The 18,214-nt window shown below is 39.1% G+C and overlaps 1 protein-coding gene across 12 annotated transcripts in view; it reads right to left on the bottom strand.

The window, feature by feature from the left end:
- Nucleotides 1–156: 156 nt before the first annotated feature.
- dip2a (disco-interacting protein 2 homolog A) overlaps nt 157–18,214 on the bottom strand; it is an 83,273-nt gene continuing 65,215 nt past the window's right edge. For 5 of the 12 annotated variants that reach the window (XM_055031334.1, XM_055031340.1, XM_055031344.1 and 2 more), the window contains 32 exons: nt 17,789–17,986; nt 17,577–17,668; nt 16,733–16,843; nt 15,191–15,314; nt 14,992–15,101; nt 14,698–14,800; nt 13,997–14,061; nt 12,803–12,896; nt 12,408–12,527; nt 12,190–12,304; nt 11,609–11,748; nt 11,260–11,396; nt 11,095–11,175; nt 10,351–10,478; nt 10,107–10,221; nt 9,550–9,751; nt 9,326–9,435; nt 8,719–8,799; nt 7,840–7,957; nt 7,598–7,719; nt 7,304–7,415; nt 7,090–7,199; nt 6,848–6,978; nt 6,593–6,761; nt 6,007–6,177; nt 5,108–5,137; nt 4,008–4,069; nt 3,823–3,880; nt 3,633–3,707; nt 3,030–3,204; nt 2,795–2,918; nt 157–2,695 (listed from right to left, as the gene is read on the bottom strand). In XM_055031334.1, the coding sequence (XP_054887309.1) occupies nt 2,443–2,695; nt 2,795–2,918; nt 3,030–3,204; nt 3,633–3,707; nt 3,823–3,880; nt 4,008–4,069; nt 5,108–5,137; nt 6,007–6,177; nt 6,593–6,761; nt 6,848–6,978; nt 7,090–7,199; nt 7,304–7,415; nt 7,598–7,719; nt 7,840–7,957; nt 8,719–8,799; nt 9,326–9,435; nt 9,550–9,751; nt 10,107–10,221; nt 10,351–10,478; nt 11,095–11,175; nt 11,260–11,396; nt 11,609–11,748; nt 12,190–12,304; nt 12,408–12,527; nt 12,803–12,896; nt 13,997–14,061; nt 14,698–14,800; nt 14,992–15,101; nt 15,191–15,314; nt 16,733–16,843; nt 17,577–17,668; nt 17,789–17,986 (3,836 nt within the window). In that variant the 3' untranslated portion in view covers nt 157–2,442. Of the gene's footprint in view, nt 2,696–2,794; nt 2,919–3,029; nt 3,205–3,632; nt 3,708–3,822; nt 3,881–4,007; nt 4,070–5,107; nt 5,138–6,006; nt 6,178–6,592; nt 6,762–6,847; nt 6,979–7,089; nt 7,200–7,303; nt 7,416–7,597; nt 7,720–7,839; nt 7,958–8,718; nt 8,800–9,325; nt 9,436–9,549; nt 9,752–10,106; nt 10,222–10,346; nt 10,479–11,094; nt 11,176–11,259; nt 11,397–11,608; nt 11,749–12,189; nt 12,305–12,407; nt 12,528–12,802; nt 12,897–13,996; nt 14,062–14,697; nt 14,801–14,991; nt 15,102–15,190; nt 15,315–16,732; nt 16,844–17,576; nt 17,669–17,788; nt 17,987–18,214 lie in introns of those variants that run through there. The other 7 variants (XM_055031337.1, XM_055031341.1, XM_055031338.1 and 4 more) reach the window with 4 other exon arrangements.

The raw sequence follows: 18,214 nt of genomic DNA, 5'->3' as shown, positions 1-18,214 counted from the left end.
ATTTAATTCAAATTCCAAAATACTTTTTTGATGCCTAAGGAAAATTAAATCTCGTGACTCATATTAATTCAAATATCAACATAAACAAATCTTATTGGTCATTTCCAAGAAGCAGACAATTAATGTTCAGGAGGCAGAAATGACAGACACTTTAAGTTAAAAGTACTTTTTTGTTTTATTTTTATTATCAAATCATGTTATGAAAATAATGACAACTGACCATCATCTTAGACAACTTTATCTTCCTGTACATTACCACAAAGTTTTGCTCTGACTTATGCAACATCCCTGCAGTTTCAGAGTACAACTGCCTTCTCTTTATGCTGGGGTTTCGATCATCTCGTCTTGGAAGTATCCATCCCCATCTTTACAAGGCATCCCATGTGAGAAACTGTTTTTGCACATGAATGAGAAATTCACAGATATACCAGGATTAGTCTTTATTCGGAGTTTCCTGTTGCAGCCTCATCAAAAATAATTTACACAAAATCTGTACATACTTACAAGGCTGGAGTTTGTCGCTGAAGAAATTTTAAAATTCAAAGGCGCAGCAAACAGGGAAATAGGATGTTAGACAGTGAATTTATATTGTGCATTTGCAGCTCACACTTTCATTTAACTTTATGGCACAGAAAAATTAGGGTAAGACAATGCCTATGCCTACATAGGCATAAATCAATTTATTCTCCTATAAGACCCACTTTCAATCAGAAATGTTTAAGCATGTTTGTGGTGGCTGATGTTTGCATCAAGTATACCTATATTAACCTAAAAAAATAAAACCTAGCATATTCACACGCCATCACACTGCTGACAAACTAAGCTGCATCTTATAAGCAGGCATCTTAAAAACACTTAAGGCTTCATTTGTGTCCTTTAGCCTCACAGCTAACAGAAATCCACAATCATAATCCTGTTCCTGTCCATCTTTAGATTTAAACTAATTAGCACTTTGGGAACGAAATCATTCACTGGGAGTGGACGCCAATCATCTTTCACATCACATGTATCACATGTTAAAACTCAGCAGTTACTATGTTACATGACAAGATGTAGAAAACTGAGATGGAATCAACAAATGCACTCAACATTATCTGTAGGCTGGTGACAAATGCCATTATACCTGATGTGAGCCAAATATTATTCTCTTATGACCTCTGATTTCAACATTGATTTTCTTATCCACTGTTTTTCATAACAGTGTGTGAGAATCCCAGCAGATCAGTACCTATGGAAGTACTAAGCACTGAATTTACAAGAGAATTTCTAATCATAAGAGAAAAGATCCGACCTCCATAGTAGGCTGCCTGGCACACCAGGTTCACTTACATTGATTAATATTTTCAAGTCAGATGCCTAAAGTCCAAGTGAAAACACAGGTTATTGATAAGAAAGTACATCAATGACCTGATGAAATCCAGGGAAGTCTCAACTCTCGCAAATTTACAAATTCAAGTCATAATTGCAGGATATCACAAAGCTACTTTTAAAATAAATTTGTAGGATATTTTCTTATTAAAACAAAATATGTTTGCTCGTGTGTGACAGACTGGCGACCTGTCCAGGTGACACTGCCTCTGCTAGTGGTTTATTTTTGGTGCAGTTTCTAACGAGTTATATCCATCAGATAACACGAGGCATTGCAGTAGCCTCCTCATATTTTTTTAATAATTAAAAAAGTAATTTTTAGGATAATTTGCAATTAACCAATGTGTATTTAGTGTACCATAATGTAATGAAAGGTGTATATTCGGCCAATGTTTTCACCTTCTATGCATGCCATAGAAGGCATGCACAGATCACAGTCTGCTTGACTCACATTGTGTATATAACAGTAAGCCAAAATAATAACATTAACCCATCCTACCAAACCATGTGCTCCTTCATCAATGCATATTCATGAAGTGGACATAAATTAAGAGAACAACTGTAATGCTAGAATGTGTTTTCCATGAAAAGTGTCGGACGTGTAACACAAAAAGCTCTGAACATGTAGTTTTAATGTTGTTTGGTGTGCTGGCATGAGCACACGCTGAACATTCATCCTTTCTGAGCATAACAAAATAAATTACATCTATTGGCACGCTGTAGTGTCGCATTATAACCCCCCTGCTGTGCTGCACTTAAGATTGACGAGTCCAGAGTTATGATATACATACAAAACTCACAGCAGTGAAATAAAAATGCCCTTTAAAATATTATTTGCTGATGCACAAAATCCACAAGGGAAACAGACGTGAGGCTTGTGTCAGTCTCATACCTGCTGGGATTCTTAAATTTATTTTTATTTTTTTCTAAGTCTTGTATCCATGTTTTGGTCTCATGCCTTGTGTTGAACAGCAAGAGTCTGTCACTCAATGCCTTAGTCACACAAGGCATTCCTCTTCTGCTGTCTCCAGAAGTGGGACAAACAGAAGGGTATCCCTCTGATAGACGGGCCCCTCACATGTTGTACGCCACATAAATAGGGTCCAGCTGGTCAGCCAGGAAACCGTCTCTGAGATGCATCCGCTGCTTCTCCCCTCTGGAGTTGATGGGGATCACACCGGGGTCAACGACAACCACTACTCCCACGATGAGGTAGTGCTCCTCCAGGACAACGTTTGTCACCAAGGCCACCAGGTCCAGGGCTTCCTGTTCGGATCCCTCCAGCTCCACCACGACCACCAGAAGGTTGGTCCATGTGAACACGGCACTAAAGGGAGGTGGAAGGAGAAGAAAACAATGCACTCAATTTTACAACTTCAAATTAAAATTATAGTAACAGAACTTAATGAGGCTGTCAGTTTCTCACCATTCAGCTATGCTCTTGTGAGAACGGATAACGGATGTCTCAATGTCGATGGGGTGATACCTCATTCCCCTGAGCTCCAGAGTCTCGTCAAGAGAGCCCACCACATACAGCGCATCGTGGCGCTCTAACACATTATAAAATTCACTTTTAGTTTATTTACAAATCTAACAACAGAGACATATGTTTCACTAAGCTTTCGCAAGTGAAACATATAAATGGTACTACTCATGCTCACCTCCACTGGCGTCAGTGAGGTCGGTGCGTCGCAGGAAGCCCAGATAACCAGTTCTTGCCCAGATTGTCTGGGTGTCTCCGAAGCTGAGCTTGGTGTTAAAGTGGTCAGCATGCAGCGCCTCTTCCCCATAAACCGTGTAGTAGCCTGTGGCATTGTGAGGACTGCTCACCCAGATCTGTCACACAGGTAAACAAACACTTTGGATTGTACATGATTCTGGTGGATAATTTAGATCCCTCGTTACCTACAATGACCACTTTATTAAGGGGCTTTAACTCATCCAATACAACAGCTGTGACTTTACAGTTAGAATATTTTTTCAGTTTACAGCCAAAGATATAGTTCATATTTTATTTTCTGGTAACATGGTGTATTTATGTTCCTGAGGCTCAAGAAATGAGCAGAATGAGTAGCAGAGTGCTCCTTTTTTATACTTCAAAAAGTTGGGTATGAAACAGAAATTAAGCTACAGAAAATGCAAGTATTCAGGACCATTAGTAAATCCCTTGTTTGCTTTAAACAAGTTTAATTTTTTTGTTTCTTGTTGAAGCTCAAATATCTATTCTTATCCTGTTATATTGTGTTAGTAAGTCTGGAGCTTACCTCTCCTAGATGTGAGTCTCCTAAAGGTCCTTTCGTCTCTGTGTTTGCAATGACCACTTTCACTCCAGGCAGAATCTATACAAGCAGACGACCATGTCTCAGTTTTAAAACTCAAACTGTGAGTAAACGTGAATCATTCTGTCAGCGTAACGATTGACTCAGTTTCTTTTATGGATATGTTATTTTTCACCTTCCCAGACTCCATCAGGGGGAGACTGTGAGGGGATCCTCTCTCCACAAGGCGAACCCTGGATGGGCAAACAAAAACAAAACAATGACATACACTGAATAAATACCAGAAATATATTTATTATGTTACATTAAGGTTCATGTTAAATTTGCTTGCACTGACTTTGTTGCAATACTGCCCCCTACCTGTCATGTCGCAGAGCTCGCATATCCACATAAACGGTGGTGGGATCTGGTCCAGATGTTCCCTGGAACAAAGCAAGCACAACTGGAAGTTACAATCCAGTTCAGTCCTGATGTGACCTCTGTTTGCTGTCTGTGTGAGGAGGAGGTGGAAGCTGGTTATGAAACAGCTGCTGAGTAAGCAGGGGCGCAGCCAAAAGCCGACCACAAGCCAGGCTACAGGAGTTAGGACTGAACCATGTACAGAGAGACATTTCCTCCATCAGATCCTCTGACTCCATCTCGTGTAGGGAGGGTTGACTAGTCTACACTTGATTTTCCTGGAACTTCACTACAAATATCTGAATCTGTTTTAGCCTAAATGCCTGAGAATCCAAAACTATGAGAAATATTTGTTGTGATTAAATGCCTGTCATGCAGTTGGATTTTAAGTGAACCATTCCTCGAGCAAAAATTGCTCCCATCAGCGATGGGACCTGTTATCTTTACTGCGGTGAAACCAGCTACAACAAATTATGGTTTCCATCACTCTATTAGCAATGTTTGGCAAGATCTGTGAGGAGAACAAAAAACACTGATTTAGCTCTGTCAGTCATTTGATGCCAATCCATGAAGCAGCAGGAGAACATTGTTGGAAAATGTCAACAAGACTCTATTAGTGTTTGCCAGAAAACAGTAGACTGTTATCACATAAAAAAGTACATGCTCAATCAAATCTGAAATTATATGTACAAGATATAGTTTTTAATAAAGTTGAGTCTTATAAAATATGTTCAAAAAGTACAAATACTTTCTTTTTACAAATTTACAAAATATTTCATAAAACATATTTTACTGCACTGAAAAATACCAATCTGTATGAGACAAATCACTCAATGAATCCTTTATAAATGATGAGAGACAATCCAATTATGCAATAAAAAACTGCCTAAAATAAAAGTGAGCTGAATGAAGCCAAGTCTCATTGAATCAAAAATAAAGGCAAACAAAGATAAATGTGAACTGAAGCAAAGCATGTTCAAATGTCATGCATGAGAAACAATTGGCCACAGAAACACACAGACTGAGCTGCAGAGCAAACAGCCACTCTCATCCCACAGTACCTGCTCAGCCAGTTTTCCTAACCTGTTGGGCTGACAGGACAGGGCAGGGCAGATAGAGATATAGATGCATGTGTTCATATATATATGTGGGACAGACACAAATAAACTTGTGCACAAAAAAGGGAAAACAGGAAACAATTACCAGGGTTGGGAAAACAAATTGAAATCAGCAACAGTACTGAGAAGGACTAAGTGTACAATGTAGCTTTCCTAAGAAAGCTTTTATGTTATTTTACCAAAATATTTAAAAACTTAAAATGTTCTGATTAAAACAAATCTTATCCGAATCAATGAATTTGGGTAAAATTTACTTTATGTAGTAAATCAAAGACAGGGTTAAGGTTATATTTACCTAAATATAAATCACTGTTTCTTCAGACATTTAGACTTTCATCTTGAAGTGAAAGCCTAGAGTCTTTGTCAGTCTGTGAAGTCTGTCAATTTTAAATGTCTTCAATACTTAATTTTCTGTTTTTTCTGATAAATGATAAAAATCGTATTTTGTCTTTTTCTAGACTTTTTAAAACTGCACAAAAAATTATCACATGTTTAATATTAGAGTCAAAGTAATTAGCGAATCAAAAGGATTCTTTAATTACTGATAATCAGGTACCATAACAAAGATTAGATCAATTGCATAAATAATGGACTAATACATTCTTACTGTTATTTTTCTGACTCCAAGTACATAAATCTTGTTTTACAAGTATTTTATTATTCCCTGTGGTATTTAGCTCTACTTAATCCTTTCCCTGTACAGTGAAGACAACAAACTGTCAAAAAAAACAACCATCACCAACACACACCTAAAAGCCCATCAGTAATTAGTTACAGATACCAACAGGAGGAATATTGCTTTCCGTGCACTGTGGGAGTTTTATTCTTCAGCTGCTGCTTACCTGCAAACAGATTGCTATGTTCACTCTGCAACCAAAGGTGGTGCTGACAGCTCGCGGTGAGAGACCCAAGTCCTTGAAGATCTTCGAGAAGGACTGAGTGAGGGTGATGCGAGGCCTTTCCTCCGCCACCACCATGCACGTCCGCACACAGGACAGATTCACATTTCGCAACTGACGAAGGAAAGGAAAGAAGAGTCACATCAGGGTCAGACATTTACTTTTAAAATTATATAAAAGTTGCTAGAAGCGGATGAAAAATTGACTTCCATTAAAAATACAATCTTTATACACTCAAATATTATAACAAACTGTATTTTTTTGTATAAACAGGTTTTGTGGTATTTTACAGGTAACCTCTTACATGAATATTACATGAATATTACATGAATATTTTATAATTCCTTTATGCAACTACAACCCTCTGGCAGGGACAGATCTTGCAAGTTAACTCAAGCAATAAGTAATGTTTGCAGTATTTATCATTAAAACATGCATCATTCACATTATAAACAAGTCATTTATAAACCATATGCAGTGCAGGAGTGAACAGGGGATTATGTCTGAACAGTTTGTAGAGTAAACTGACCCGCAGAGCTTCTGTCTGTGAGCCCAGACCCTTAGTGCACATCTCCATGACTGAATATGAGCAGAAGGTGACACGGACTTTGTACTGGCTGACAGCAGAAAGCCACAGAGAAGCGTTACTCTCCAGCTCAAGAGGAGGAACGAGGATCGACTGGTGGCCGGAGTAAACACTAAAACAGAAACACAATGCTAAACTTAGTGGAGTCATGTGGGACACACCTGTCTGTCATTCAGCTGGTCAGAGCTGCTGATTTACCTGCACAGGCACCAAAGAGCCAAGCCCAGGCCACAGTAGGGATCCAGACAGATGGCGATCTGCCGGGAAGGGTAGAGCTCACACTGCAGCTTGATGGAGCGACACAAGGCACTGGTGGCAGAATGAGACATCTAGGAGAGACACAAGACAAAGGGACGGAAATCAAGAATAGTAAGAAGTGAAAATCATCCTAATATGGCTTCTGCAGATAAACTTGAAAGTTTTGATGTGCTTCAGCATACTTTGACTCCTGCCAGGATCCCAGTTGTGGAGACACTGAAGTCCAAGTAAGCCAGCATCTCTGGTGTGGGGGGCTTGTATGTCTGAGGACACTTCTTCCTGGGGAGGTCATCTGCAGAACACGAAGACACATTTTACTGCCGGGAGGATAGATTTCTAACAACATGAGAATCCTAACTGAACCACAAAGGTACAGTGGTTTTTCAAGTCATTTACCAGTGTCCATCACTGTGGGCCAGCTCTTGATGTCCACAGCTGCTGTAGCCTCTTTGGATTTTAGAAGCTTCATTATTGCTTGAGTTGTCAGGATACACACCGACTTACTGACCTGCAACACACAAAAACTACAGTTTGCAACCGAGAAAAAAAACATGCAACACTACTGATACTGATTGCATTCATTACTTTAGAAAGAAAAACACAATGAAAGCAAAATGCACCCTCTATGTGATTCATTTTAAGATAAATACAACGCATTAGAAGTTTGGGTGAGAAACAAGATTGTTTTACCTCAACAATCATCTTGACAGTTGGCAGAGTAGTGGCCAGGTTCTGTGGGTGTGGAGGTCTAACTGTGACAGGGACACACCCAGCATACAGGCAGCCATAGAAGGTTGCAATCAGGTCGATTCCTGCACACACACACATACACCCGTCAGCACGTTGACGAAATAATGAAACGCTGGACTAACACTGAGGAAACATTCACAAAGCTTAAAAGAACAGAAACAGTACTTAGCGGGACATTTTACCCGGTGGGTAGACGAGTGCTACATGGTCCCCAGTGTTGAGGCGTCCCATCAGAGCTGCTGCCACACGCTCTGCTCGCTTGTGCAGCTGCAGACAGGAAGCTGTGCTGGCCACTGTGCCCTGAAGGGAAATCACAAACAGCACTAGTACACAGCACCTTATTTAGTTCACCCAAAAAACAAAGTAAAAAAAAAAAAAAAAAAAAAAAAAAAAAAAGAGAAAAAGAAAATATGGTGAAAATGACTAACTTGAAATGACTAACTTTTCTAAGATTTCTTAAGTATTCCAGAGTGAAAAATCTTATTCATGTAACATAAGAGAAACCCTGAAAATATTGTAAGTTTGAAAATGATCTATTGCTTATGCAGTTTTAATAATAAAGCATGATGTGATTATGGTTCCATAATTTAACTATGATCCTTTAAAACAGTGACATATTCTCCACAATCTGACCATGGTACTCCACCAGAATTTTTACACATTGAAGCTCTATAAGCCCAAGGCTTCCCCAGAGTTCTCAGTCCTTCATATTTCTCTTTAATCATAAAATATTAAAGTTAACAATACATAATGGTTAAACAGTGGGATGCAAGGGAACTAGGAAAGAGCAATGAACATAATAAGCACCTTTTGAGAATAAGCTTTAAGCAGGTATTAAAGGTAAAATGTTTTTTATTTGTCTGATTTAACATCCTCATCTTAAATGTCAAGTTTTCATCAGCTGTAAGTGGAAAATCATCATAATTATGTCATGTTGAGAGCAACAGTCTGTGTAATTAATCTATATAATGTGTTACCAAAATTCTAATATTTTTTTATAATTTTCTGATTTATTGACTATGACACAGAAATCATAGTCTCAATTCAATGTAAAGCCTTACCTTTGAATTGAGAACGAGGAACAGAGGATGATCCGGAGTGGCCTGAGCTCTCCACTGCAGCACATCCTGGATGTAGAGGAACTGTTGGTAAAACACAGATAGACATGTTTAATTTAATGCATGGGGACTCAGTAGGATAAAACATGTGTTTTGGGGAGTTTATCACTATTACAAAATGATAAAACTGAAAGGGATGAATGATGGAAATGAGTAATGGCAGAAAAATCAAGAGGTGCACAGCAAAATGCTTGTATTTTATTAGGGTAGCATCAACATTATTGAAGGGGCATCCAATCAAATACTTATTTGCAGCAGTTTACGGCTGAGGCATAGCTTCACATTGGAGCAGTATGAATAAACAGGGCTGCCCACAATTTAACAGCAACATAAACGTAACCTAAACATGTTTTTAATTGTGTCAGGGATTCAAACAGGAGCAACTTCTTAGCAAAAATAAAATGGCTCTCAATTCTTTGCTTTCTATTGTATTTACTTATTTTTACAGGTATTGAGTTGAAAAAAAAACAAACTCAATTAAGTGTGCATCTCAGACTTTCACCTTACCTGTGTGAAGAGCAGCGTGAATGAAATGAGGATGACTATCTACCTTACGTGCCTGGTCATTGTCCTCGAGCTGACCCAGGTCTCTCCCACAGGCTTGTGCTATCCTCTTGCCTGCCACCAGGTTGCCCACTATCATAGAGGCAGGACCAACCTCTGTCCAGCACAAGCAACCAACCATAACATGTTGGTGAAGTCAACATGAGTAAAACAAACTGCACTACATAGGAGCATCGAGGTGGACAACGTCGAGAGGAAAAGATGACCGACCTGGTTGCTTTTGTCTTGGTTTGGGCAGGTTGGTGACACATGTGTGAGGACACATGAGGACATTGCAGGGATGCAGGGCGCCCTCCAGAAAACGCTGCTTAGTCTCAGATATGTGGATGCCACCCAAAGGAGCTTTGGGAAGAGTGTTCGCAGGAACGAGAGCGAGGCAGTACACCCCAACCTGGTGGATGCTGTCAATGGCCTGACAAACACACAAGGTCTGGTTAAATACATAATAAAAGCTAGATGAAAATCATGTTTATGTCTTTTAAATTTAACCTAAAGCTGAACCTGAAAATATAATTGTATCTATACTTTGATGATATTAGCTGAAAACCAATTGGATTTTCAAAGCATGTTTTGTGGACAGTAAAGCAGAAGAAATCTGGAGTTGCAATGTTTTCTTGTGTTATTAATGGTTGTAGCTGCATTCCAGCACACGAGCTGTCAAACAAAATACTATCTTTGTATGCAGATTAATATCCAGCCTTTGAAACTAAGAAATTCTTTTCTAAATCTTGCCAAAGCAAAGTCTTTTAAACAGATGAAGTCCACACCTGGAGGACTCGGCTCATCCACTGGAAGCTGTCTTCCTCTGAGGCGTCTGGCCTCTGCTCGGCCACCACAACGATCCTCTCATCATGCAGGACTGACACTGAAAATACTGCTATCCTGGAGCCAAAAGAACAAAATCAAACTGTTGCAGAAATACAGTTAACTGAGTTAGCCAATGATCCAAGACACAAAAATACAGTGGATGCTGTGTGAAGTGAAGGATTTTTTAAGTGTTTTCTCCTTTACCTTCCCCTGTACACAAACTTCATGGGCTCTACAGCCAGCGCTGTGGCAACCACATCATCTGCATTGTGTCTCCGCCCACTGACGACCATGAGGCCATCTATCTTCCCAACAACAAACACAAGGTTGTCCTTAAAAAGAAAATTAAGTAAAGATGGTTAAATGAGAATGACCTATATTAAAGTTTGCATTCATACCACAGGTTGTTTGGCAATATGTTCATCTTATTCTATAAAATGATGTCATGTAGAGTCAAACTTTGCATCCAGAAAGGAAATCAAACTGAGGGAAAACAAAAGTTCAGAACCGAGAGAAAAAAAAGAATAATTACAGCTGAAGAATGTTAAAATGTGTTTATATAAAAAATTATGATTGCGTTTCTACTTTAAATGCATATTACAAATATATGAAACAAAAGTGCATGTAAAAACAGTTTCATATTTGCATTTTTTTTCCTGGATTTAAAATAAGAATGAACTTTTTATAACCAATATCTCATTGTTTTTTTTTTTTTCCTATTTTTAAAAATAATTGGAGGACAAAAAGCAAACAAGACATTTTGTGATATTGACTCAATTGACTTTAATTATAATCCAGTCAAAACACAAGAAACTTTTTCTGTAAGCTAGGTATCAAACTGTTGATGGATTAATTTCAGAATTATGCCAACAAACTTCAGACTAAGTTTACAATATAAAAGCATGAAAGGCTTAAAAATTCCTCCCAATTTAATGACGTTAAACTTACTGGTCCCACAAAGCCCAGCAGGGAGGTTCTGGTGAAAGGTCTGTCACTGATGGAAACTCCAGATGGCTTTAGTGGGATAGTCTGCAACCCGACACAACACTGTTAACGTTTCATGTTAGATGTAATCAATTTACTCATATTGATTCATAAAAGCACCTGTTCTACCTCAAAGATGTTCTTGGTCATGCCTGGGAGACCGTAGTACGCTAAGCCAGAGCTGCCTGAGCTCACGCAGATCTCTCCAACCTCGTCTGTCTGGCAGAGGAAAGGTGTTCCCTCCACTCGCACCACGCAAACAACAGCTGGGAATGGAAAATTGAAACAGAATGTTTTCATGTTTCAGCCTTATCTCAATGAGTCTGACAATTAAATAAAGTCTTAAACCTAGAAAATAATAATCAGCTAGATTTATACAGTATTTCAGTGCAATATTGCAACACGTAGAAATAGCAAAGTACAAACAATCTGTTCTTGTTGCACAATTCTCATTATGATTTTCTGTGCCTGGCTTTACCTCCAGGCATGACCTGGCCCACATCCTGGACTGTGAGAACAGAGAGTTTCTCCTCTGTGTCCACTCGTATCACACCGTGACTCAGTCCGCTCATGGACAGCACTGCTTTGCCTGGAGGAGGAACACCCATCTCTGGAGGTCTGTAGGACACACCGACACACATGCACATTACCATAGTTAAATAAAAACAGCTTCTCACTAACATAAATACAAATGGAGAGACATTTTCTTTTTCTGTCATTTTCCAATTGTGCACTACATTGAGTTGGGTTGTCAGAAAATTTCAATAAAAAAAGAGACATTTGTTGTAATGTGGTGTAGGTTTTTTTGTTTTCTTTAAACACAACTCATAAATTTGACGAGCTCTTAAAAATTTGAGAAGCTGACTCTCTGAAGCGAAAATAATTCCAACAGGAATTATTTTTCTTTTGAAATTTTTTAAATTAATTTATTTTCTTATTGTAAAAAAATGATTCAAAACTTTTTTGTTTAATCTGTTTTTCATCTTAGCTGAGCACCCTGATTAGAGCTTGAAAGCACAGATGTCACACTCTATATCATGTGTAGTAACAGAGATTCACCTTCGGAGGGCGACAGTCATTGCTTCTGAGGAGCAGGCACATGGGCAGATCACCTCAGGTCGCAGCCCACGTGCCTGAAACACATTGAGGAAGGCGTCGCAGGATGATATCGACCCTATGGTAACACACACAGTCACTCTGATGCACACACAACCAAACATCCCTCGCAGACCTTATTGTCTTGTACCTCTGAGACATGTCTGTGGAGATGTACTCACATGGGTTAGCCCCGTCTGCCACGATCAGCATCCGTAGTGAGCTCAGACTGATGTCTCTCTGGTCTCTCTGGGCCAGCAGAGACCAGTGCATGTCCCTCGACTTCACCACCGCTACCCGCGCTACGCAGGGGACGCAAACACAAAGAGAATCTCTGATGCAAGCTCCTCTTTCATCCAATCTGACAGCCAATCACATGTCATAAAATCTGACAGGGTGTACGGACTCTGGTGCCAACAGGTAACTCAGTAAAGGTCAAACCACACAGTAGGGAATTTTATTCAACTCAATTGAAGGTTTTTCTTTCATCCTTCATGATTGGAAGGACAACAGTAAGGCAACACACAGAAAATGTTTGTTTTCATAGGTTTAACTGAATAAAGATAAATTTGCTCACCTTTGTACATGTGAACCTTCTGTATCCAGGACAGAGGGTTGACTTTCATCAAGGAATAGGGAATGCTGATCACGTGCATGCGATTCATGACGCTCTGCCAGGAGAGCAAAAAGGCATCTGATAAGCTTCAACACATGTACCAGATACATCAAAATGACTGAACATGAGTTCACTGTAAACTAGATTTTATCATTCACAGCAGCAGAGTTGTGTGTTGGTGACTGCGATTTGTCAGAGAAGGAATCCAGATACGTCACAGCAAGTCGACTATAAATAGTGCCTAATATACCCTGCGTGTTTGAAACCAATCAGAGCTGCGTCAGTGTGTTAAAGAAAGCAGATTTTTACGAGATAAGACGGTATTCTCCTTTAGGACTATTAGCCTGCATCATTTGCATGCTAATGAGGATCTACCAGGGCAGTCGGGTGAATATATTACATGTTTTGTCAGCAATTTGAGAACATGCTCCTTTTCTCACTTTTCTACTATTGCTATTAATCCTGGACTATTTAAGATACTTAGTAAATAATAATGAAGCAGGTTATTAAGACACTCTTTAACTCACACATAAGCATGGCAAGAACTTTTAAAATCACAGCTTTTAAGTGTGAAAAAGATCTGACTTGAACAGGTCACAACAATGACTGCAAAAACTTATTTAACAGGTCTAAATGAGAAACAGATCAAACATAAAACAGTATTTAACAACTGGTTTCAGACAGCTATAGAAAATCCGGTGCATCTGCTTTTGAACAGTCTAGTAGTTTCGTGTTTTTCCTGCAGCAGCTCAGAGGTTAGATACACTTTGATAACCTTCTCAGCTCCTCTCACTCTTCTCTGCAGCATCTCAACAGTGACTGTCAGCTGAACAACTCCCAAATCAGCAGTCGTTCCTGTGACTGGATGACAATTACCTTGGAATGCCTCAGATTATTATCACTATATTTGTTTAATGTAATATTTTATATTCTTGGAAACTGAAATTTAGGTTTGTATCATCTGTAATCATGTTAATTAAAACTGACAGAAGTAAATGGGAACTATTTCAATATGTATTCAATAAAACTATATAAGAGCTCCACTTTTTGATTTGAATTGCAGAAATAAACTTTTTGATGATTTTTCAATTTATTGGGCTGCACCTCCATATATACTTTAGTGTCTTTACAAGACATGGTAAAAAAAAAACTTACCGTGAGGACACCATGCCATAATCCTGCTTCGCGTTTAAAGTCCAGAACATTCGTGATAGTTTCACCTACCAACCAAAAAGATCAGAAAGCGCTAAGTCTAAATTATGTGGATAAACAATATTTACGACATTTCATCCAACATGCTCGGTCTTCAGTTGCATTCAAAAACAAAAAGAATGTTATTGAAGACGAAGAGAGCCAAACAAGTTAAGGAAATTAACTTTTAGAAACAAATCTGGAGAGTGACTTTAAGCTACCAGTGCAGTTCAGAGTTATTTAGAGCAAAACTGGGACACTGGAAGAAAGGAAGTGCTTTGTGTTCTTGTTCTTTTCAAGCAGACCTGATGCAGGTCTAACAGACTGAAACACAACCAGCTGAAAGCAGCATAAATCAAACCGTAATTACACCACAGAGGGTATGTGAAAGGAGGAGTTTTATGATACCAAATATATAATGAAATATGTATTCAGTGAAGATAATCTGTTATACCTGACCTGTTGTGTCTTTAAGGAAAAGGAGAGCAGACACAGCCAATTCCTTTCCAACAGTAATTTATTTTTCACAATATTTACCTTCAACATAATCAGAATTACTTAAGCTGGTTGTCGGTATACTTGTCTCTCCTCCTAAAATATCCATGTTTCAGTAATGAATAAATGATAAAGGACCAATAACTCATAGTGAGCAGAGTCCTCCCCACCTTCTGTGTAGCCGCAGGCCTGTGTGAGGGCCTGACAGTGAGCCAGCATGGCTGAATGGGACACAGTTATTCCCATGGTGCTTCCCTCTTTGCTTGTTTTATACTGAATTGAGGAAGCAAAGAAAACACAAATTAATAGAAATGTGTTGAAATTTAAAAAGCATGTCAGCTTAACAATTTTAATTAGCAAAAAAATGTGAAAATGTAAATAGTACACTAAATTTGTAAAATGACACATAAGACATCTTTTTTTCATAATGCAATTATTGCATTATGTTGTTGAACTGCACTTACTTCTACATAAGCGATGTCATTGCTGGCTTCCCGTACTGGCGGGTGCCAGTCTTTTGGAGGCTTCACAACATGCTTCCCATCTGTCACGAACCAAAGCAGCCGTGGCCAGCCTGCAAAGACAGAGACACAAAAATCCTTTCCAGCAAAATGAAACTAATGCCGCAAAGCAAGTAGAAACAAAAACAAACTAAAGTCGCACCTTTGAAAGTGACAACCTCCCCTGTTTGTGCTTTGGGCAGGCCTTTCTGACAAGCATCAGTGGTCAGTGCCAGCGTGACCCCACAGCTGCCCAACAGAAAGCCAATCTGCTGACTGCCTGCATCCTGGGATAGAAAAGTGAGAATTGGTTTCTAAAAGAAAGCTTTGGCTATCCTAGCCATAAAATATGAAGATAGTCAATGCAGCCCACATTTGAACAAATAAAGCACATTTTAACTATTTTGATGCAGTTTAATGGGATTTTATGTGAGGCCAACACAAAATAATAATTAGCAAATTTAACAAAAATAAACAAATGCAAATAATAAAACAAAAAGTGGTTTGCAGTAATCATGAGCCCCCTTTGCAGTACTATCATTAACTGTTTGTAATTTTATATTAGTATAAATGCAGCTGTTTATGAAGGTCCCAGATTTTCTTTTTTGAGAACATTAGAAAACAACCAGCATTGTAAAATCCCCCCCCCCCAAAAAAAACAGATTCATTGAGAAAGCTAATTTCACCGAGCTTTTATTTTGCAAAGAAGAATGAGGAAAAAGTTTAGCAAAGTTAGTAGAGAAAACCACAGAAGATCTGCGTTCTAATTGTAAAGTATCATGCTGCTACATCTAGAGGATTGACTCAGGCTGCCTGAGTACAAGTGCAACATACTCTTGTCCTTCCCCCTTTGTGTTGGTCCATCAAACAGTCACCCAACAGCATATTAAAATTTGTGGCAAAAAAAATAAAAGGTTCAAAGATTATGAATACCGTTATACAACACTGCATGCATTAATTAGAACACCGAATGTCCCTGAATGTAGGGAAGGAAGAAAACTGAGTGACAGCCAACTGCTATAAAAAAGATAAAACAAAGCCCCTGATGTAACACGCTCATCTTAGATCAGCAAATTATCTTAGCGCAAGAGTCATACTGGGAAAACTACACAGCTCAGAGGCGGTAAAAAACTGGGAGACCAAGGGAGAGAAGAAAAATAGAAGAAAAGAGAGACAAAGAGAGAAATGACTGAGGGAGACAAAGAGAGGAGGAAGACTGATTGGTGTTGTCAAAATGAGCCAATGAGGTTTTGACTCCTGAGAACAGTTGGTCTGTGATCTAATATTTTGACTATAATTACTCTTCTTTTCACCCCACGCACCTTTTATTGATTACAGCACAGTGTGTGCCAACAGCATGCTCATAAAGGCAATCAAGAACATCAATTACTATTCATCCAGCGTAGCTAATGTGGATGAATTTAGCAAGGTATGTGCTGAGGAGTGTGCTAAAGTGGCATCACATTATGGTGATCTGTAAGCAAACATGTCAGACACTGCGTTGCTGCTGTGGTGAGATAATGACACATAACTATAAACTACATGCTCTCTAGCCGTCTTTAATAACCAAATAAAACAGAAATGATTCCCGTTAAATATTGTAACTGCAGGGTAGTGCACATCTGAGCTTATTTATGTCCAGCAGGGGTCAGTGCTGATGTGTAAATACACAAACTGAAGAGGTTTTGTTTGTATTTCGCTTTACCTTTCTGGTCAGCGGGACTTCAATAGGCACAGGTACCAGCTCTGCCAGGAGGCAGCCGTAGAAGGCCACCATAAACATCACGGGGTCATTGTTGGGGAAAACGAGCGCAACCTGGTGGAGAGGCAAACAAGATGTTGAAAACATGGAAACATTAGGGCTTGAGTCCCACAATGCCTTTCAAAAGTATTCATGGTAGACAAGGTTTGTCACATTACAGACATGAATTTCAATTTATTTACTGGAAATTTGTTAGACTAGCACAAATGCAGCACTTTTAAAATTTGTATTAAAAAAAGAAACATGTCTAGCTTTTTTTTTTCCATGTAACATTCATAAACTACTCTGCCTTGGTCAATAACCTGCTCAGGTCTGAGGCTGTCATATCACAAAATGTGAGAAATGTAAAGGGGTGTGAATACTTTTGCAAGGCACTGTAAAGCACTGACATTTCATTTGTATTGTATCAATTTATTAAAATGACCTGTTTTCCCTCCTTGAGAAGGAGCTAACATCAAAAAGCTATGATAAATATTAGGTTTTGGTTATCAGTCGATGTGCTTAGTTAAACATAAAGATTGGAAATAGAAGAAACACCAAACCAATGTTTATGCGAGGTTTGGCATTTATTCCTGCATAAACCCCAGAAATGCTATCTTTTCAACAGCACACTCACTTTGGAGGTTTATTGATTCTGAAACGTTTAAACGATTCCAGCAAAGATTACCCATGGCATTTTGAGAATTTTATGCTCATCAAATGCATTAGTTATTTCAAGTGGATGTGATTGGATAAATAGCTTTGCATCTTTTCAGAAATGAGCACACAGCTGGATCTCATGACTTACTCTGTCTCCAGGCATTAGCAAAGGCTCATTTCTGCTGCTCAGCTTGTTTAGCAAAGTGTAGGCCAGTTTCTGACTGCGGGTCCAAAGTTTACCTGCACAAATTAATCCACACCATCAAATACATGCAAAGTATATTTTCGTAAGAAGAGCTGATAGCAGTTTTATATTCTTTGCTCCATTGCTGGGCTCGTTCTCCAGAGGGTCATGCCTACCATAAGTGAGTGTGTAGACGGGTTTGCCGGCGTTGTCGAGTGCTGTCAGACAGGGGCTCTTTGGATGAGTGGTGCCCCACCTTTGCAGGACTGCTGGCAGAGAAGGAGGCCAGTTGGTGACCAACCCTAGAGGCTCTCCCTCCAGGGGGCTCATCTGCTGGCCCTCTGGCCTGGGCTGGTTGGGATCTGGCTGCTGGACTAAAAACAGAGGAAAGAGCATCTTTCTGAGAGGGTGGATTAGTAGGTATTCTGAGTATCAGAGCAGAACTAGGCCCTGAGCTGTTTTCAAATCTAACAACCATGTTAGGAGAAAGTGACACAGAAACAGATGGGATTAAACGACAATGTGTGAAGGAAATGGAGGATGAGAAGTTTTCACAACCATTTTTTTTTTTTTACCTCTCAAAGGTTTAACTACTTGGGGGA

This window comes from Poeciliopsis prolifica, unplaced genomic scaffold, assembly GCF_027474105.1.
Source record: "Poeciliopsis prolifica strain line A6 unplaced genomic scaffold, Auburn_PproV2 SCAFFOLD007, whole genome shotgun sequence".
Taxonomy (NCBI): Eukaryota; Metazoa; Chordata; class Actinopteri; order Cyprinodontiformes; family Poeciliidae; genus Poeciliopsis; species Poeciliopsis prolifica.
Note: the sequence above shows the minus strand (reverse complement) of the source record. Positions and strands in the feature narration are given on the sequence as shown.